The 22882-nt window shown below is 38.3% G+C and overlaps 1 protein-coding gene and 1 long non-coding RNA gene across 3 annotated transcripts; one reads left to right on the top strand and one right to left on the bottom strand.

Annotated features, from left to right (window-relative positions):
- The first annotated feature begins 2290 nt into the window (after positions 1-2290).
- LOC141377143 (uncharacterized) lies at positions 2291-7238 on the top strand. The gene is made up of 2 exons (XR_012389190.1): positions 2291-4287; positions 4546-7238. It is a non-coding gene; the product is annotated as an uncharacterized lncRNA (long non-coding RNA).
- zbtb18 (zinc finger and BTB domain containing 18) lies at positions 5514-14056 on the bottom strand. Of its 2 annotated transcripts, none has more exon segments than NM_001082952.2 (2): positions 5514-10054; positions 13650-14056. In NM_001082952.2, a coding segment is annotated over 1 exon segment (1614 nt). In that variant the 5' UTR covers positions 10041-10054; positions 13650-14056; the 3' UTR covers positions 5514-8426.
- Between the last annotated feature and the right edge of the window lie 8826 nt (positions 14057-22882).

The following is a 22882-nucleotide window of genomic DNA, read 5'->3' as shown; positions in this document are numbered from 1 at the left end:
GTATAAAAGTGTCTTGAAAAATATCTAGTAAAATATTATTTTCTGTCATCAGGGCAAAGATAAAATAAAATAAATGAGTTATTAGAAATGAGTTAAAAAAAGAGTTAGAAAAAAAATCTTCTCTCTGTTAAACATAAATTGGGGACAAAACTATATATATATATATATATATATATATATATATATATATATATATATATATATATATATATATATATATATATATATATATATATATATATATATATATATATATATATACATACATACATGCATGCATGGATGTATGTATGTATGTATGTATGTATGTATGTATGTGTATATATATATATATATATATATATATATATATATATATATATATATATATATATATATATATATATATATATATATATACACATACATACAATGGGGAGAACAAGTATTGAACACGTCATCATTTTTTCTCAGAAAACATTTCTAAAGGTTTACAAATTAAGTTATGTGTAATAAAATGTATTGACACAGAAAAAAGTATTGAACACACAAAGAAAGGAAGGTGTAGAAAGGCAGCGAAAGTCCAGACAGAAATCTCTTAGTTCTTCAGCAACCCTCTGCCCTTTGTCAGTGAAAATTAATATTCACTGCTTCAGTCCAACATCATTACCAGGATGATGAAGATAAAACCAGAGTGGACATTTCAGCAAGTTAATGATCCAAAACAGAAAAGGAAACTCTCAAATTCTTTCAGAGAAAGAAAATCAAGTTGTAGAATGTTTGTATTGTTTGGGTTTTCACCTAAATCTGGTTCAATTCCATGTTAACAGCAAAAAATGACCTGTTCAATACTTATTTTCCCCCCTGGATCTTAACTCAATGCCTATAGGATTTAACTCTAATATCTCAAATAATAAAAGAGTAAAATTCAATTAAACATTAATATGTACCTTACTAAGTATAACGACTAATATTAAAAACGTAATTTTATTGTTTTGTGGATTTCTGAAAGTCAAAATTATTAACATAGCATGACAAAACGATAAATGAGACATTAGACTAGAAAAGCACACACTAACTCATCCCACCACTTTGTTAAATACATTTTTAAAATGGCCAAACAGAAAACACGAGGTGGAACTCCATTCACAGATAACGTCCACTGATGCTGCGTGGCATCTACTATATTAATGCCAGCAAACGCAGCAGCGCTTCCAGTCTGCGGCCCTCACATGTACATTATATTTGGAGCCGGTCAGACAGAGAGTATGTAGTGAGGCATCGGCAGCAGCAACAGCAGCTCTTTCTGCGTGGGCACAATCCGTCATACCTTAGCACAACGGCTGCCCTATTGATGCCATGTGTGCCGCTCTGTCAGTATATATACGCTGGCACGCGGATCTCGCTAACTTCTGTGCCCGAGCCACATATAGAAGGCCAAGCTGGTATACAGTCGTCATGTTGAGCCCACTACCCTTCGGCACAGCCAAATGTTTCCACAGCTGCCCCTTTGTCTCTGCTCCTTGAGTAAACAAAGGACAGATACAAATTAATGACCTAAATTCGTAGTAAAAAGGCAAAGGGAGAAAACCATTACGCCCCGGCGAAGCGTCAACTGTCCGTTCCAAACCAGATGTTAGACATGGAGTTGTGTGTGAAAAGCTGTCGAAATAAACATCTGTGAAGGGAGGATATTGTCTTGGAATGACATTTATAAAGTCAACATATAATCTGTAAAAAACATGAATAAAAAAGGGGTTTGAATAAAAAAGGGGTGAATAAACAAATGGGTTTACAAGCATGTGTTTTTTTACATACAGTTGAAGTGAGAATTATTAGCCCCCTGTTTATTTCCCCCCAATTTCTGTTTAAAAGAGAGATTTTTTTTTTTAAAACTCATTTCTAAACATAATAGTTTAATGACTAATTGCTGATCACTGATTTATTTTATCTTTGTCTTGATGACAGTAATTAATATTTTACAAGATATTTTTCAAGACACTTCTAGCTTAATGTGATATTTAAAGGCTTAATAGGTTAATTGTGTTAACTAGGCAGGTTAGGGTAATTAGGCAAGTTATTGTATAATGATGGTTCGTGCCGTAGACTATCAAAAACAATACTTAAAAAGGCTAATAATTTTGACCTTAAAAAATTAAAAACGACTTTTATTCTAGCCGAAATAAAACAAATAAGACTTTCTCTAGAAGATAAAATATTATCAGACATACTGTGAAAATGTCCTTGTTCTGTTAAATATCATTTGGGAAATATTAAAAAATTAGAAACATTCAAAGGGGGGCTAGTAAAACAGAAAAAACATACAAAAACCATGTAATGTGTAACAATAATTTATATACAAAAATAAAAATAAAAATGATGACACATTAAAAGTCATGAAATGCTAATTAATTGTCATTATAGATGGTTAAATTTGTCAGTGTCTTTCAAGCCACCAGCAGGATGCTTTTTATTTAATAATTTAATGTAGTAAAATGCTGTACGATTACTATTTTTTTAATAAACTCTAACAACTGCAGGTCTAAATAGATTTGTTTTTTCTTTTGACTAATATGTGTGTGTTACTGTGAATGACATTGGAGATTTTTTTTCACCCACATTTTGACAATTTATTTTTAGAAAAGTTATTTGAAACATTAGAGACTGTGCGTCTATGCATATAAAGTCACTTTTATAAATTTTGTTTCATTAACAATAAAATTGGACGTCTCAACCAAACAAAAATCTGTTTTGTATCTTTATAACACACTGACAACCACCTAAAGACGAATAAAATTAATAAATGTGCACAACTTATGAAAAACGAAGAACAACATGAAGTGTTAGTTGTCACACAAGAAATTCTGGGTTTTAAAAAAAGCTTTTTTCCAAGATGAGAAAATGTTAAATGAACAGTTCTCTACTGTAAAATGACGTTTTTCACTATAACAACATATACATATTTTGTAATTCAGTTTGTATTTTCAAAAATGAAAATATACAAGTTCTACAATCAGATTGAAAAATACTTTTAACACCTATTACCCCTATATATAGGCATGGGCCGGTATACGATTCTGACGGTATAATAACCTTGTATAAAAACATCAAGGTTTCACAGTATTGTGATTACTGCTCTAAAATATAATCTTTTTAAATATCTGGGTAAATAACAAAAACTTTTCCCCTTTTAAACACAAAATATTTTATATTTTTATTTTAAAAAACATTTAAAATATTTTGGAACAGTAAACATGTCAGGCTAAATAATAAAAATCTTTGTTTGTAAAAAAAAAACATATTTCTTTACAATTTAAAATGGCATCTTTAGATATCTTTTTTTCTGGAGATACTGTTGTCATAATAAACTCAAAAGAAATTGTAAATAAACCGCTGTATACCTTGAAAATGGTTATTGTCCCATGCCTATCGCCCACCCCATTATATGCACATCAGGAAACAGAATAACTAGTTTAGACCAAGCTATTAGATAAATGACATTAAATTTGACATTTGTAGAATCAGATGAGAGTTAAGTGTCCACTATTTCTTTGACGTCGCCTGTATAGATTTTCCACACAGCCTGAATGTCTAGTTTAGCATGGCTGATCCGTACTGATGACAGTTCCAGACACAGTATTTCCAATAAAGGATGCAACCAGTGCTTAACAGAAAGATCATGAGGGGGTTTCTACCTCAGTCCCAACATTTTCATTGGAGCAGCTAACCAAAATTTACAGACCTTTGCATTTAAGGGAAATTGAGTTATCATTCAATAACAGCAATACAGGATCTTTGAGAAAACTAATTTTTGTAACTTTAAATAAAATGTCCAGCACAGAATCCCAAAGTTTTTGCACCTCCAGACATTCCCACATCATATAAAAAAAAAAGTTATCTGAACACTGTGGTTTAAAGAACGTACAATACGGATGTGGAGATAAACCTATGAGATTTGGTATAGGTGTAGTTACATATGCCCTCTAAGAATATTTTTTAAACTTTATTACTCAGTATGTTCATAGAAATATGGCAACACTTCAGTTAACCATATCACACTATTAACTTTATTAACTATTATTAAGATATTGGCTGTTTATTAGCACTTTTAAAGTATGATCGTATTATATATCCCTAAGCCAACCCAATACCTAAACCAACTACTACCTTAATAATTATTAATAAGCAAATTAGGAGTTTTTTTGAGCTGAAAGTCAAACTTAATGTTTTAATAATGGCGGGAATTGTTATAAAATTACCAAAATACTTTTCTCAGTGATGGGTTACAGCTGGAAGGGCATCCGCTGCGTAAAACCAACACAATCTCACGGCAATTCGTAACTTTTTCATTTAGTGGCTAATTCGTATGAATTCGTACGATCTAATTCGTACAATTTAGTACGATTTGCTTATCCCCCAATGATGGTTGGGGTTAGAGGTGGGGTCAGGTGCCACGCCTCCTTTTTAAAATCGTACCATTTCGTACGACTGAACTCGTACGAATTTGTACGAATTAGCCACTAAACTGGCAAAACGTAAAATACTTACGTTTTCTCGTGAGATCAGGCTGGTAAAACATATGCTGGATAAGTTGGCGGTTCATTCCGCTGTAGCGACCCCAGATTAATAAAGGGACTTAAGCCGAAAAGAAAATGAATGAACAAAATACTATTTCATTCTTTCTACTTAAATTAAAAATCACCTTTTTATGTAACTAATTATAAAATTGGCCAGCAATCTCTCAGCGAATGAATTTTGTTTCAGTGTTAGTAAATCTATTAATAACCAATTCACATTGTTTATGCTGTACACAAATCAACAAGCCACGTTTCCTTCATTCATAATAATAATACAGCAGGAAAAAAAGATCTTCAACTCAAAATGCATTCAAAAGCTAAATCTTGCAATTAGAAGTTGGTGTGTGTGTGTGTGTGTGTGTGTGTGTGTGTGTGTGTGGAAGGGGGGCAGGCTTACAGCACAGGACCATCTGTGGAAGTGGCCTGTTGAGTAACGCTCACTGACTTAAAAGTGGTCAGCCTTTAGTGCATCTGTAGGCCAGGTTTGCCGAACAGCGAGACATTAGATAAAGCTGATTTGTTTGCTGGAAAACTGTACTTGAGGAGCTTTGGAAGCAGCTCATATGCGTGTGTGTGTGCGTGTGTGTGTGTGTGTGTGTGGCAGGGGGAGGGGTTGGTCTTCATACAAGCTGCTGCACATTTTCCCAGGTCCAACCCACGCCTTTACTGGAGCACCAGCCAGACATTAAAGCAGCATCTACACTCACGCTCACACACACACACACACACACGCTCACTCACTCACACTCATCCGGACACTATACTCAATCCACAGACCTCACGCACTGGAAAACATGTTTCCACCCACACCAGCATCTACAGTAAATAAGATTATTGAACTGAATGCAGAAACACAAACAGCGTCTCACCAATCTGCACGTCGTCACCGCTCTGGCAATCCCGCCAGAAGTTTCTGACAGGAAAGAAAATAATAAATAAACTGGCACAGAGAGGTTAAGGTTCTTATAATTTATTGCAGTTTGCACACAATTTAAAAATTTCACCAACAGCACACCAAAAGTACAAAACTAAACAGCCTCATAATTTACTTCCCTTGAGAAAATGAAACGTACTATGATTGTCAAAGCTAAATGTCTAAATCCATAAAAAGAACAATGTCAACATAGCAAAAAAATCTCAGAAGGGAAGCAATTACATGTGAAGTCCAATCCTTTTTATTTTATTTTATCATTTTTCTTTTAAATTCCAGACAGCGATTGTCTCTGAATTTACCATATATTTTCTTCTTTCCCATTTGATTTTGACAAACAGTTGTTCTTCACACTGGGTTCCTGGGTTCAAGTAAACTAAAGGGGTGTCTAATTTATGGATATGCTTCATAGGCCATTTCACAGCTTCATTTCCATTGAACAAAAGTCAAAACAAAAATAAAAGACATCCAGAATTCCAGCGACAGTTTCCAGTTTTCACCCTCTGAGTATAAGCTGATAACAGTAGTTTAAGGCGGTCAAGTACAACAGAAGCCAACGAAATAAAATAAGAATAAAAGAAAGCGTAGAAAACAAAATCAACCCCAGAGTTGATCTTTTTTTTTTCTGTCACATTGTAGAGTGCAAAAGGTAAAAGTACCACCGTGCAAAACGCCATGAGGAGCGTGCGCTGTTGGCAAAGCTCAACCTTTTCACTAGCCGTTGCACCAGCCAAATATATGGTAGGACAGTTCCTGAGGCCTGCGTAGGCCCGTGTGCCGCACACTCCTGTCCTGCTGGAAACATGTGCGGAGCCCCCCGGCCCTCTCTAACTAAAGTAGTTCAAGCATTTCAGCTCTATGTGAGTGACTGATCTACGTCTACAGTGCTAAGACATATGTTTTCTTTGCTTTTAACTTCTCCGGATTTAACAGTGAAAGTGTTTTGTGAAACAAACCAACAAACAAAATAAACAATGTGTTAACATTCCTAAAATGAAACCTTAATATAATGAATTTAAAGGAAACAAAAGTACACATTTTTAAAATAAAATCACAAATGCTGCAAAAACAACTTATCAAACAATCATAAATTGATAGATTTTTTCTTTTTTTTTTTTCAGTGTAACGAAGTCAATTCGGTTAATAATTAGGCGTATACATTTCATAAAGGCCTCTTTTACACATCATTCTAATTTCATCCACTTCAAAGGTGCGACCAACCTCGCCGTTCAAGTGACGGTTAAAAAAAAACAAAAAAACAACACAAACACACGCACACAAACCACTCGAGCTTTATGCTGTTTAAAGATCCTTCAGCTTTCTCCAAATAGATGTGCGCTGCTGAGGACACCCATAAAGAAGAGCTGCACCATCAGCCACGCAAATGTGTCTTCGTGGCAATCAAATCTGAAGCAAGTGCCAATTGAAAAGATAAATAAATAAATTACAAACAGAGCCGACATGATTCAAATGACAACAGCCAGTAAACAGGACACTGAGACGAACAGCAGTTGAGGACCCAGCACTGGAAAGAGCAGCGCGAGGAGATGCTAGCAGGAGCAACGCTAGCCTTGTGAACAATTAATGCAGCGCTTCTGCCTCTGCTGACACCTGGCCCCTCGTTAACCTCTGAATCCTACGAAATGAATCGCTTCATGCGTGTAGATACTGCAGAGCCTAATGTCAGTGCATTTCCACATTCTTCACAGCCCAGAAAAAAAAAAAAACACCCCCGATTCTTTCTCTAATGAGACGGTAAAACTCAAATCTACCAAGGAATCGAATGAGTTAATTAAAAAATACACTCTCTGATGCAAAACAACAACGAAAATAAGAGTAAGTTAAATAAAATTCATGCATTTTCTACAGCGGTAATATTAAAGGTACTTTTTTTCTCAACAGACAGGTGCCCTGACTGCAATGAATCAGTCAATTACAGTGTACAGCAATACAGCAAGTCACATCTTTTTCAATATACAGGTCAGACATCATGCAACAACAGATTCCGTTTTAAAAACGAAAAAAGTCTCAATAAAACACTACAGAAATCTCTAGAAATGCAGCTGATGTAAAAACCAACCTCAGTAGCAAACGAGCGCAACTAAAATGCCAAAACGACTTCAAATCATATTAAGGAAGGATAGAGAGAAATAATAATAATAATAATAATGCAGCAACTGATGTGAAAAAGGAGGCTGTACATTGCATGAGTGCCTTGTTTGTCTTCCATCAGTCAAGTTTCCTATAACGAGTCAAAAATGTACAAGAGCTTAAGTAACGCAAGCTTAGAGCTTCCTTGTGGGATTTAAAGGACTGACCTGCTCATACACTAGGTGTGTATGTGTGAGTATGGCCACAGTCATACATCAGGTATGTTATAGTAGTGCACTATATATATATATATATATATATATATATATATATATATATATATATATATATGCTTACTTAAACAAGAGGCGAGTGTGTACAGGTAAATATATGACCATAGTACCCGTTTAGTGTGTCCTTATTTCTAAACTCCTCTGTCTATGACCTGAAATCTTCATATGCTTTTCATGGCAGATGTTCCTTGAAATTTAGGAGCGTATACAAATACTGTAAATTATATACAGTTGAAAATCCCAATGAATATTTTGTTCTGGTTGCCAAAAACCAGAACCCATGTTTTATAAAAACCCAAAGTAAACAGGAAAAAAAGAAAGACCCTAAGTCAACCAGAAAATATATTAAAAGAAAATCAGTAGTAACATTTTCATGTGCTAGTAAAGTGCAATTCAACAAGATTTGCAATGTACATACAAGAAAAATGACTGATTCAGACCCTTCGGCCGTCACTCCTTCCCACTCTTACCTTCACCTTTCTGCCCCCAAAAATGCCACTCAGATCTCTTATTAAATTAACAAGCAGTTCAAACAGTCTGCAATCATTTTAGCATTCATTTCCACAGTTCTTGAGAACTATCTTCCAGTGCCCAGTCTCTGACCGTGGGTAGATTGAGCGCCTCGCTCTTAACCGAGAGCGAGTTGACCAGTTCGCAGTGGAACTTGCGGATGTGTCGATACAAGTCCCCTGACTGTGTGAAGCGCCGCTCGCACCACTTGCAAGCATGCGGCTTCTCGCGTGTGTGCACGACGGCATGCCGGCTCAGGTTGTGTGAGTACTGGAAGCTCTTGCCGCAAGTAGTGCAAGTGTAGGGCTTCTCGCCTGAGTGTGTCCTCTCGTGGCGTTTTAACGTGTACATGCAGGAGAAGGTTTTGCCACAGATGGAGCATGTGGGGACGTTGACGTCGCCTGCCGGCTTGGCCCGTACGCCTTCCTGTTCACGAAAATGTGTGCTGAGGTGGATTTGCAGGATATGGGGGCTGGGAAAGACCTTGTTGCATAAGGGGCACATGAAGATCTGGGTATGTGGTGCCCCCAGCATGCTGGAGACATAAGGCAACAGGGAGCTCTCGACTCCCGCAGCCTCCTGCACTCGATCACTGTCTCCGCCGAGGACATCTGTGTCATCATCGCCTCCTTTGTCGTCCCGCTCAAGCTCACTGGCCAGCGAGGCCTCGCGCAGAGCCGAGAGATGAGCTTCCAGGCCCAGCCTCCGCTGCGCAACAAGGCTGAGGTGGGTCCCGTTGGTGCTGGGTGGCTCCTTCACACCACTGTGCTCCATCTCATAGTCACCGCTCACCAGTTCATCATCGTCGGAGCCGGTGTCCTTTTCCACCTTCACTTGAACCAGGGCACTCTGGAGGCTGTCAGGGGTCACAGAGCTGCAGAAGTAAGGGTTGCCAGCAATGTTCTCCCCAGGACCTCCACCAAGGCTCGATTTCACAGAGAGGTCAAGCACACAATCAGTGTCAGCAGAGACTCTCCGAGATGCTGCAGAGCGACGGGACAGAGAGCCAGAAGAGCTGCTGGGGCTGCCGGCAGGGGATTTGCCAGCATCAGGACCATGCGTTTCTGCCTCCCTGGGGCTGGTGGTGGGAGACGTGGTCCGGTCGGAAGGCAGTCGCATCCACATGCTCCCTGGCTCCTGAGGGCTGTCCCGCTTGTTCTCCATGTCCTCATCATCGCTCTGCAGCAGGTCAGCAGTTGCGGGCCGGCCCGTGCTTCCACCTTCTGAGAAACTCTCCACCTTGTCCGAGCAGCTGGACGTGTCCTCTTCCCGCTTGGTGCTGTCAGCCTCAGCCGTGGCCTTCTGCTTGAGCTTCTTCTTGCACACCTTGACGATATCATACATGTGGAGGTAGCTGGCAGCAGCCAGCACATCTTCCACTGGAAGTGATTTAAACTGCAGCTTTCCTTCGTACATGAACTCAAGCAGGAGAGCGAAGGCCGGGGCTGTGACAATGTCGCTGTTCAGATGAACAATGTCCCTTTTGTCTAGCTGGTCCTTGTAAAAGAGGTGGAAGTACATGCTGCATGAAGCCAGCACTGCACGATGGGCTCGGAACTGGGCATCACCGACCAGCACAGTGGAGTCACAAAGGAATCCCTGATGCCTCTGCTCACTCAGACACTGTAGCAAATGTCTGCTGTGGTCTGGAAACTCCATGCTGTCTTCATAACCTGCAAAAGACCACAGATGTTAGTGAGGCTCGCTAGAACAACAATTGTTTTGTCTGTGCTCTGTGTGGAACTTCTCTCTTTCCCACCCGCTCCGTCCCTCTCTCTCCCTCTCTCGCTCCATGCACACAGACATACTCTCACACACTCTAATTCTCCCTCCCTCCCTCCACCCCTGTGGGAACACTGGAAAAATGTTCACCACAGTCCTGACATAAAAGGATTACAAAAAAGCACATGCAATAAGTATAAAATCACGGTTTATATATTATGCTAATTGTATTTTCCTCACTTGTGCACTTTCAAGTATGCAGTGCTGTGTTTAATATTGCATTTCGCACTAACCCTTTTAATTAAAAGTTTAAATCGCATGAGAACTGGGAAATTAAAACAAACATGCCAATAAAAATATTTGTATCGAAAATTACATTTAAAGCAATCGAGCCATGCACATCCCATCCCAATCACTCGAGTATAATCAGATGGCGTGATGTAAGGAGCTGAAGTCCTGATTCCACAGATGCCTGCGCGAGAGAATCTTTCCTGTTTTTTCCCCTCGCTGTGCTCCTGGAGCAGTTATTTATAATAACCCACTTTGGCCAGGACGCCAAGTATAGGTAACAGGCTTACAGGTACACAAACAGCTCACCATCATAGGCACACTGAATAAGTATACTAAGTACCATGATCTCTAAGGTTACGACAATTGAGGTATCAGAATATTAGCGTGACGGGCATAATCAAACGCAGACCGCCTGAAAATAAAATACAAACTAGATTGCACAATATTTTTTTTTTTTACAGACAAATAATAAAAAACAAAAAATGTTCAAATTAAAACTAAAGAGAAAAGAACCTGGAAATCACACCTGTTACCCCTGGAGTTGGTTCCTGTCTAAAAAAATGCACCAGCGTCATGTTCAACCAACGGACTTAAATGAACTCCTTTGAATCTTCATTTAAATCTGATTGGGATAGCAAGCCAAAGCCCCCCCACCCCACCCCAAACAGCGTTCAGACCTTCATTAATGAGGGGCTTATAGGGGGACAGGGGGATAACAAACCTCTCGCCAACCATCTCCTCCCCCTTTACCCCTCCCCAAATCTTTGGAGAAATGGAACATCCTCCCCAAAGAGGCGGTCCACAGCAGATTTACAATACAATCACTTTAAGTGCCCCGTAGTCTACATCAATCCTAATCCTTAAGATGGCTAAAAATAAAGATTGCAGGACAGCTCACAAGGTAGCAGCGATCAAATTAGGAGACTGGGAGGACAGAGAGGGACGGAGAAGGAGGCTTATGAACATCTGATCCAGCTGACTGAGACCATATGGCAGCTGCTGCCCAGATAAAGAGATTAAGACTAGGAGGAGTGCGATTACAGCTGTCTAGCCAATTCAGGCAGCTCAAATCTGCAAGTTCTAAATTAGTCCTTACAAACAGGGAAAAAAAGGAAAGAGTTGAGCAAAAGCCTGACGATGGGACATTTCGAAGAACATTTGCGGATTTATAGCATTTCAGCCGCTTTTAGAAGATTAAGAATTTTGTTCAAATCTCGCCATTTAAAGTAAAAACAGATTTTAACGGATTAACAGCACACAAACACACAAGATTTTCTTGTTTTAAATCAATAATGCTATAATAACTAACTAACCTACCGACAACACAACTGTATGCGGTCACAGCAGAGCAACAATTTGCCACCGAGACTGAGAAGTGACTGAAAAGAAGAGCCGTAAACAAACAGAATAATGAAACGCTTGCCTGGAAACCTCTTCATGGCAACAAAAAGTGTCACTTGTCCCCAGCCTGGTTACACCACACCAGCTCGAAATCCTTTACTTCCCATTTGCGCACACTCTGATGGCAAAAAGACTTAACGAGAGCTCCCTATTCAAAACACATCCCTGTTGCCTGGACCCCCCGGTACAGTACCTGCAGTACGCATCAACTTGATTAAGTCCACAGTTGTGGTAGCGCCGGCTGTAACTCCCTCCGCCGAATCAATGAAAGGGTAGAGACGCGAAAGAAAGAGAGAGAAAATCAAACTGTGAGGGACAGATGCAAAGTGGAGGAGATGTTGGAGGGGAATGCGATGCCTCCTCCTGCACACAGATCCGCACACACACTAACTCCCAGTCTGTGCGTTAGAAGAAAAGACTGGGGGATGGCAGCCTGTCAGCTGCTCTGACATCATGTTCAGATGGAAATGCTACCTCCAGCTGTGCTCCTTTTAGTGCCATATGCTACTCCTCTACACTCTTGCCACCAGCCTCTCCTTTATACAACTTTGTTTCTCTTTCCCCCTTTAAAAAAACGGGAGGAAGGGAAGTGTTGTGAGGTGATTCTGTAGAAAACTAGCCAATTCCCCCCTTCGGTTGTAATCTCTCAGCAAAGAAGAACTTGGAAATGGGTCCGTCTGAAAGCCGACACTTTTTTCTAACCTAGTTTCCTGCACTGAGAATTTAAATACCCTCAAGTTTTTTTTTCTTCCCCCCTCTCCTTCCAGTAACCATAAACAAAGGCCAGCACAGCACATTTGCAACTGACAGATCCACGCAGCTGATATTGTTTTCGACTTCTTTATGGTTCACTGGCCGCGCCATTACCGTCATTCATTTTACTAACCCTTTGGACAACTGACAGAGGAGGGGGAAAAAAGAAATAAGAAACAATGGGAACAATCATACGGGCCTTATAAGTACGGTTCAAACAAAAGCCACTGTATTCCGCTTAAGCACTTACAAAACTCCTTTCTTCCCAAGTATCTTGCTCATTTCTGTTCAACTTCTTTGGTACGAGCCAAACAACAGTTTCCTGTTTACCACAAAAATCAGCAAAACAAAGATATGCAACGACAATGTGAAGGTCTCTTCTGAAGGATGTCACACTCATGAATACAAACAACTCACTGATATGCACAAATAATACAAAACTGAAGAGTTCACTGCATCTGTCACGTGCATTACACTTGCTCTCAGGGGATTTTAAACAATTAACAGGAGCTTTTTTTATTTCAGGAAAACCACCATCACTGCTTAGTTATAATAATAAACAACACTTTACAGATTTACAAAGAAATTGGTTAACATAAAGATATAACTTTGCAAAGAAACTTGTTTTGTACAATGACACGTCAAAGCAAAATAGTTTCCAAACCTGGGAAGTTCTCCAGAAAGACCGAATGGTGCCTAGTTAGCCATTCTAAAACTTAAAACATATTACAACAAACAAAAAGACGCTAGAATAAAACAAAGTACGAGTCCACCTGGGTAGGATATGGTATTATAGCAGGCTACTCCTACACAAACACACTCACACACAGCGCACTGCCGACGGTCTTTCTCTGGATCCTGACCCCGTACGTTCAGGAAAAGCTAGCTTGCGTGGCTAACAAATAAAAAGTAAGCCTTCAACCTGCAGTGTTACAGTTTTGCGGCAGGCCCCGATGCCACGCGCTCGAGCAACTCATTCTGCGCGTCAAGACCAACAACAGTCGCGTGAAAAAGATCGCTACTTTTCCCCATAACAATCCAGCCCGTTCTCCAACCCCCTTTTCATCTCCTTAAAGAGCACCTCGTATCACAGGCACTTACAGGCAGCCAGGTCCAACGTCTTCCTGCTTCCTCCGTCTAATCCTCTCAGCGAGAAAAACAACTCGATTGACTTTCAACTGCTTTCCATAACAACCTGCAGTGGCAGGAAAGACGGAGCGGGCGAGCGGAGCGACGAGAGAGCTGCGGCAGCCAGATGTTTCCGAGCTGTTGCTACTCAACTCTCCGGTAAAGAGGAAGCGCTTGACTGGCAGCGCGCAAGCCAATGGAAGAGGCGAAAAGAAAAGCGAAGGCAAATTGGAAGCTGCCGCTGAGGGGGGAAGAGGGAGGGATGTCTCTTTCTCGGCGTAGGTTGACACCAGGCAACAGTGAGAAAGCAGAAAAAAAGGCCGAGCGAGCGAACGGACGGGTTCCTCGAGCAGACTGGCGCAGCGCGCGGATCGAGGGACATTGCGCAATGTTACGTGGGTACTGTAGTCACGGGCAGAGCAGCGGTGGAGAACAGGTGCACTGCAACTTCCTCCAGAGCCGCGGACACACACGCACACACACAGAGGTAGTCACATGGCTAGTGGAGAACGATATGGCCCCTTGAAATAATATTGCAAATGAGAAACAGACAGACGATATTAGCCGAGCGCCGAAATTATTTACAATTGAATAAAATAAAAAGTAACATGTTTCAAAAGTAAGCCCTAGTGTTCATAATCTTCAAATATTTATCGTACAAAATAGGTCCTCAAGTGGATGAATAATAATAACAATTATTATTATTATATGGAATAATAATTATTGTTGGAAATGATAATGATTATTATCTGAAATACTGCCAATGGGTTTCCTAGCTCTAATTGCGAGATTTAATGCGAATTTTATTGCCATTTCATCCGCAGACAAACAGCATTACACGCTTTTTAAAATAAGAGAGCACATCAACTCAATTTGAAGTTGTTCATCTTTATTCATTTTACATTGTTCTAGATTAAATTATAATGCGTATATGGCCTACAGATGAAAAAAATCAAACACAAATAAATATATAAATAAATAAACACTGCAACCCACTGTACTGGGTTGCAGCTGGAAGGGCATCCGTTGTGTAAAACATATGTTGGATAAGTTGGCGGTTCATTCCGCTGTGGTGACCCATGATTAATAAAAGGACTAAGCCAAAGGAAAATGAATGAATGAATAAATAAACACAAATAAATAACTAGAAACATAACTGGATAAGATTACGAATGATGGAAGAAAAAGACAATAGTCTTTCTTAAGCAATGAAGTACATTGTGTTATTGTATTAGGCCTATGTAAAATAATATTAAAAAGCAGGATATATATATATATAGATAGATAGATAGATAGATAGATAGATAGATAGATAGATAGATATAGAATGAGAAGGAAAATAATGCACCATAAGCGATGAACTCATGGATGAGATAAATAAATAAATGAAGAAAGAAAGAAAGAATAAAAGAAACGAACAAATAAATAAACACAAAGTAATAACTAGAAAAATAAATACATAAATATAATAATGAGTAATGGAAGAAATACACAATATTTGTCCTTAGGCAATGAGTTAGATTGTATTGTATTAGGCCTATGTAAAAAAAAATATTAAAAAGCAGAACATGAAAAGAAAATAATGCACCATAAGTAATAAACTAATGGAAATAAATAAACAAGAATGAATAACTAGAAAAATAAATGCATAGATAAGATTAAATAATAGAAGAAAAAGACAATAATCTTTCTTAAGCAATGAATTAGATTGTGTTATTGTAATTAGGCCTTTGTAGAAAAAAAAGCAGGATAGATATAGAACAAAAAATAACTCATGAAAATAAATAAATAATGGAACAAACTGATTAGTAAAAAAAAAAAAAAAATCAACATTGGAGATTCCTGTGTTTACATGATATTTACTGTATGTGTTGGATCGCGGCGTCAACAGGTGAGCGTTTGCAATGCTAAGTATGTGCAATGGTCCACAGATGCGCTAAGTTCACTCAGGACCTTTGTGAACAGAAAGTCACGTGTTCCGCATATTTGGCTGCTCGCCGCACCCGCCCGTCATCATCATCATCCACGCTCCCACACTCATGCGTCCCAGTAAACTAATTGGCGTTACTAATACATTTCAAAACAAACCACTGTCCTACTGGTGCTGGAATCTTGACATAATAACATTATAATTTAATGCAAATAATGGCCTCATTAAGCTGATGTGGCAAATGAGTCCAGGCATGTGATGCGTTTGGTGTTTTCCATGTCGTCACTCAACAATCTACTCCTTGTTCTGGCCAAGAGTTGTCCTCGACTGTCATAATGAAAAAAATAATGAAATATGAATCACGTTAATTGCTAAGTTTTCGCAACTGAGCATTTCATTTAAATCTAAGGTTGTGTGTTGATAAAAACAAGTTAGTTTGTTAGCTTGAATCGTCAAAAGACTTCATTTTGTGCACAGTCGGTGTGTTTATTGTTTAGTCTTGTTTCAGTTAAGAACAAAAGATATATTTCACCACACAAACCCCTATATTAAACTGTTTTTATGAGGGGGGAAAAGTGTGTTTCACTTATAGTTGCAACTATTAGCATAACTGCTGTTAGCTCTCTGCTCCAGTATGATAATCAACAGGCCTTTTTGATCCCAAATGTTTGTTTTTTCCCTTTTTTTGAGATGACAGTCCCTTGAATACGGCTGTGCCATCAGCAAAGCACGGCTGATGTTTGAAATGATATTTACTGGAGTTCTCTCCATCTGTTCAGACTGAAGTCAAAGATGTGAGGCCTCGCGTCTGTGCAACTAAGAGCAATGTTTTGAGGCACCACAGAGGACTTGTAAAAGTCATTTTATTTTATTGTTACAGTAACAGAAATATTTGTCACTTAAATTTATCAATTAATAATTGTTCATCATATAATTTTTAGTGGCTGTAAAATATTGAAAATAATGAATACCTAGTCATATTACATAAATACAACTTTCAGGTCTCTGTATATTTATTTGCTTGCAAAATTGAATGCACATTAAATTTATTGCACATACAAAACTAAAGTAGATTCTGTATTTATGCTAATAAAAGCTATGAGATCTGACAGTTGATTGTAATCAGGTAGTTCTGCATTCCCACCTCTTGAGGTCACTGTGGAATCCATGATTGTGTGGATCACACAACACAAATGGGAGCTGATGGTTTTCATGCATTCTAGCATGCACGATATAATGCATAAGAGATATTTTTATAGCATATTATGTGTTGAACAAATATAATATAATAGTTTTGATAACTCATTTCTAATAACTGATTAATTTGATTTTTACCATGATGACAGTAAATCAAAATTTTACTAAATATTTTTCAAGAGCCTTCTATGCAGCTTAAATTGACATTTAAAGGCTTAACTGGGTTAATTAGGTTAACTAGGCAGGTTAGATTAATTAGGCAAGTTAATTTATAATGATGGTTTGTTCTGTAGACTATCGAAAAAAAAATAGCTTAAAGGGGCTAATAGTTTTGACCAAAATGTTTTTAAAAAATTAAAAACTAATTTTATTCTAGCCAAAATAATACAAATAAGACTTTCTCCGAAGGAAAAAAAAATAGACATACTATAAAAATCTTGCTCTGTAAACATCATTTGGGGAAAAAAAATATTAAAGGGGGCTAATAATTCTGACTTCAACTGTATATATGTTTTGTTTTTTTAGGCATAAGCAGATATTAAACTGACATTTATACTGATGTTAAAGGACTGATTAAATTTGTACATAGTATTTGCCTATTGGCACATCTGCAACACAGACTATGAACGTTGTAGAATCACAAACGTGAACACTTTAGCAAGAAAGTATATTAATCTCTCATGTAAGTTATAAATGTGGGACACAAATCCTGAAGATAGAGATAATTTAGAATGCATTTCTGGTTTTGTGTCCACATCTACTTTTAGACACTTTGAAAACTTAGATGATCAATGCTGGATTCAAGAACATACTATCTGGACTAGGAATTTTGTGCTTTATTAGCAGAATTGTTTTGCAACAATATTTTAGTAACACAAAGATTGCAGAAAAACAAATACCAGTAATGACCAACACTGAACTGAGCTAAACTGTACTCTAAAAACAGGACTGACACTGTTTCAATTTATTATAGCATTCTATTTGAAGCTGCTTTGACACAACGTACATTGTAGAAGCGCTATAGAAATAAAGGTGAATTGAATTGAATTGAATAAATGAATAGTAACTTCTAAACATTCATTCCTTGTCTTGTCGGCTTAGTCCCTTTATTAATATGGGGTCGCCACAGCGGAATGAGCCGCCAACTTATCCAGCATGTTTTTTACGCATGCAGCGGAAGCCCTTCCTGCCGCAACCCATCACTGGGAAACAACTTCTAAACAATTAAATATTAAATAATAAAGTTCACCTTTACATTTGAATGTATTTACTTCAACATTGTTTAAGTTTACAGTTTTCTTTATCGTAATCAAATAGTAATATTTAAAAACTATAATAATTTTGATAATACTTTGAATGTGTAACTTTAAGCTAATCTGAAAATATTTTCCCCTATATCATAATGTTATCAAAGTCAAAAGTCAAAGTCAGCTTTATTGTCAATTCAACTACATGTACAGGACATGAAGAGAATCGAAATTACGTTACTCTCAGACCCTAGGTGCCAAACATATAATGTTAATACAAAAAGTAGAGTTTTAAGAAAGAATTTACAATAAATACAATTGTACATAAAATGTTATCCAAATATATCCATTAAATGTAGTCTAAATATATACATTAAATGTAATAAATATATACCTATATACCTAAAAAGTAGTCTAAAGAATAAAAAAGAAAGAACAAAAATTTGCAAACAATAAAATAAAATGACAATTAAGGGCATATGGCAATATTATTACAATATTATTGTTATAATAGTATTATAATATTGTAATCCCTAAATTAGTGTTGTAAATTTTTATCATTAGTTTAATGTTGATGTGCATATGAGTGTAAAACCAAATATAAATATAATTTTGTTGTCACAGATAAACCGGAAGAAACACATTCATATTTTATGCATCAGAGAGAGTTTTTCCAATCAGTTAGGGCCACATACTGATTTAATGTTGCCCTCAATAAATCAGATTTACAGATTTGCATTTTATACAAAAAAGTACTGAAACAGAAAAGCTTTTCCTGAAATATTTGACATAGTACATTCATTCTTCATTCATGCATTTTCCTTCAGTTTAGTCTAATTTTAGAGGTTGCCACAGCGGAATGAACCGCCAACTATTCTTGAATATGTTTTAGACAGTGGAAGCCCTTCCAACTGCAACCCAGTACTGGGAAACACTCATACACACTCATTCACACGTACACACACACACACACACAGACACACACACACACACACACACACACACACACTATGGAAAATTTTGTTTATTCAATTCACCTTCATGTTTTTGGACTTGTGGGAGAATCCGGAGTACCCAGAGGAAACCCATGTGAACACTGGGAGGACATGCAAACTGCACCCAGAAATGCCATCTGGCCTAGCCGGGACTTGAACCAGCGAACTTCTTGCTGTGAGGTGACACTTAGCCACCCTTCCACTTGACATATAGTAGATGCATAAAAACAATCCATTTATATAGATCCAAGAAAACAACTAAAATGCCCAATTGTGCATGCTAGACCTAGCTGGTGATGACACTTAGTAAATAAACTGTACGCATCTACACACATAATGTCCTGCAGACCTCTTTTGTTGATTTAGTTGTCAAGTACTTACACATATATGATACACATGTGCATTACCTCACCATTTCTGAGGTTGTCTGTATAAGAATGCAGTTGTTGTGTAGGGGCTGCACGGTGGGGCAGTGTGTACCATGTTCACCTCACAGCAAGAGGGTCGCTGGTTTGAGCCTCGGCTGGGTCAGTTGGCGTTTTTGTGTGGAGTTGGCATGTTCTCCCTATGTTCGCGTGGGTTTCCTCCAGGTGTCTGGTTTCCTCCACAGTCCAAAGACATGTGCTGTAGGTGAATTGGGTAGGCTAAATTGTCCATAGTGTATGTGTGTGGATGAGTGTGTATGGATATTTCCTAGTGATGGGTTGCAGCTGGATGGGCATTCGCTGCGTAAAACATATGCTGGATAAGTTGGCGGTTCATTCCGCTGTGGCGACCCCAGATTGATAAAGGTACTAAGCTGAATAGAAAATGAACGAATAAGTTGTTGTGTAAACAGTTTAGTTTGAATCTTCATTGCAAAAGTGTCAGAATTTCTGTTCCCAGAGTGTACAGATGATAATAACAAGTGTTTAAGAGGCTTATGGTGATGAATATGATCATTATTCGATCCATACTCAGTACTCACAACTACTAAAACAACACTGGGTAAATTGTAGATGTCCAACCCAGATAGCAGAGAATAAGATCTTCATCAAACACTGAGGGCTTCTGGTAACACAAGATTCAAATAAAATGTGAGGATTTTAAAGGACTTCATATCAGGTAGTTACAATATGAACTCAGTTGGAGCCCAGGGAGTTATAACAACTTGTTACATTATGTGTGGTTTGTAATAAGTGAAGTTTCATAAACTAATTTCGAGATATGATTGATCACTGCTGGCCGCTCATCTGTAATCAGTAATAATCCAATCAGAGTGATCCTAGTTTACTATAAATGGATCATTTCTCCTTACTGCTCTATTTTCGTTTTGGAAGAATCACCCCTTCCACCCCATCTCCTCCTTTTCCTTCCTTTTCTAAAGGGGGAGCTCTCGAGACCTACCTGATCTCGGATCTCCTGATATGCCTATTGACCGGGCGGGAGCCCTGGGCTTAAATATCTCTAAGCTTAGGGTTCTCTCCCTGGACAGCATGCCAAACCTGCTATAAATGCTAAGCATAACTAAGTAGGAGCTCTTGAAAGGAGAAGGAATGTACATTGATAAGTTATGTCTTTAAATAAGCAAAAAGATGGATAAGAATTTGAATTTATGCTAAGAAAGGTAAATAATACCCCCAAGGTGAAGGTAAATCACACTTTCTGGATTAGACACTAAAAGCAGAAGTTTTTTTAGTTTCCTCAAGAGATGTTGTTGCTAAAATCATTCGCAGTTCCTGTGGTGTAAACATGCCGAAAATGCACTTGTTCTTATAGAGAGAATGTTTTTGCCTTGAAGCCTGCAAAGTGATATACTGCAAATTTTGATATTTGTCAAATCGCACTTCAGTACTGTAAACATGCAGCTTTTCAGCCCTCAAACGGAAAAGATGAGTGGGATTTTTAACCACAAAGAAGGCGGTGACTCAGAGCCACACCTACTTATTATTATTTTTAAAATTTGATTTAATTATTTAATCAGGAATGTCTAATTGAGATACAACATATGTTCTAGACAGTCAGCATAGGACAGAGTTACAAAAAAAAAAATTACATGTCACAAACATGTACCTTCAGCATACACTGGAGTGCTTTGCTGCTGAGTGTGACGCGGCTGAGATGAGAATAAGCACCTTTAACTCAGAGGTGCTCTACCAGAAAAAGGTGGTTTGCCATCTTCAGGTTGGAGGAAAGTCCTTAGGTGGAGGAGTTCAAGTATCTTGGGGTTTTGATTAAGAGTGAGGGAAGGATGGAACGTGAGATTGACAGGTGTATTGGTGCAGCAGTAATGTGGTCAATATATCAGTCTGTTGTGGTGAAGAAGGAGCTGAGCCAAAAGGCAAAGCTCTCAATTTACTGTTCAATCTACGTTCCAACTCTCACCTATGGTCATGAGCTTTGGGTCATGACCAAAAGGACAAGATCTCGGATACAAGTGGCCGAAATGAGTTCCTTTCGCAGGATGGCAGCATAAGGAGCTCTGTCACCCGGGAGGAGCTTGGAGTAGAGGCACTGCTTCTCCACATCGAGAGAAGTAAGCTGAGGTGGCTTGGGCATCTGTTTTAGATGCCTCCTGGACGCCTACCTAGGGAGGTGTTCCAGGCATGTCCCACCGGGAGGAGGCCTCAGGGAAGACCCAGGACACATTGGAGGGACTATGTCTCTCGGCTGGTCTGGGAACGCCTCAGGATTCCCCCAGAGGAGCTGGAGGAAGTGTCTGTGGAGAGGGAAGTCTGGGGTTCTCTCCTAAGGCTGCTGCCCCTGTGACCCCGCCCCAGAAAAGCGGATGAAAATAAATTAATGAATGACTCTGTGAGAAAAAAATGACATCTTATGTAAGAGTATGTCTGCTGATCTGTAAATATCATATATAAAATATAAATATCAGTGATGTGCATGCACACTTGAACTAGTGACGGCACTATAATAAACAATATCCAATTTTTTAAAAAACATTCAGAGGTGTGTACATATATAGTATATCTTTATTGGTGTAAAATAACAAATGACAAATACTCAAATAACTGAAATTTAATAGTTTTTTCCTCAGGAATTGTACTTTTCCATGTAGTAAAAAAATGTGTACTTTAACTTTTACTCCACTTTTATTTTCGTTCAAGCTGCAGTCACTACTTTATTATACATTTATATTTTTCTTGTCTACGATGATTGGCTAGCATAATCAGTCCCATGATTCCCATTAAAATCAAACTACACATGGCAAATACTGATAGACTGAACTTAAGACAAGGATGCAGCAAACATGTACAGTGTTGCTGTCAGATTGTTAGTCAGGGTTCAAAGTGTACAGCTAGAGTTTTGCACCTTAGGTTATACAGATTTCTCTCCACAAACATCAACCTGCTTCCTGTTGGCTTATTGTAGATGCATATTAATGTAATGTGCTCTCACATTAAATTAATCTCACATTTTAAATGTATAGTCCATGAATGGCAAATAATTTAACTTACTTAGAAATACTCTTTTAAGCAAAGGGAGTGATATAACCTAGATTTTAATGTGCAGAGTAAATAAGATGGAATAATTTTCACAGTGTGATACTCACTACTCTTGAGTACTTTTAGATATGCTACTTTTTACTTATACTTTGAGTAGTATTTAGAAGTTACTTTTTCTTGTCTTGGACTACATTAGTAATGGTATTTTTCAGAGTGGTGCAGTTGGTAGTGCTGTCGCCTCACAACAAAGAGTTTGCTGGTTCGAGTCCCGGCTGGGTCAGTTGGCATTTCTGTGTAGAGTTTGCATGTTCTTACCATGTTGGAATGGGTTTTCTCTGGGTGCTCCAAGTAAGTGTGTATGTCCTGGTCCTCCAGGTTGGGGGTTGAGCGTTGAGCT

The sequence above is a fragment of the Danio rerio genome, chromosome 13, assembly GCF_049306965.1.
Source record: "Danio rerio strain Tuebingen ecotype United States chromosome 13, GRCz12tu, whole genome shotgun sequence".
Lineage (NCBI taxonomy): Eukaryota > Metazoa > Chordata > Actinopteri > Cypriniformes > Danionidae > Danio > Danio rerio.
This window is presented reverse-complemented; position numbering and strand designations above follow the sequence as displayed.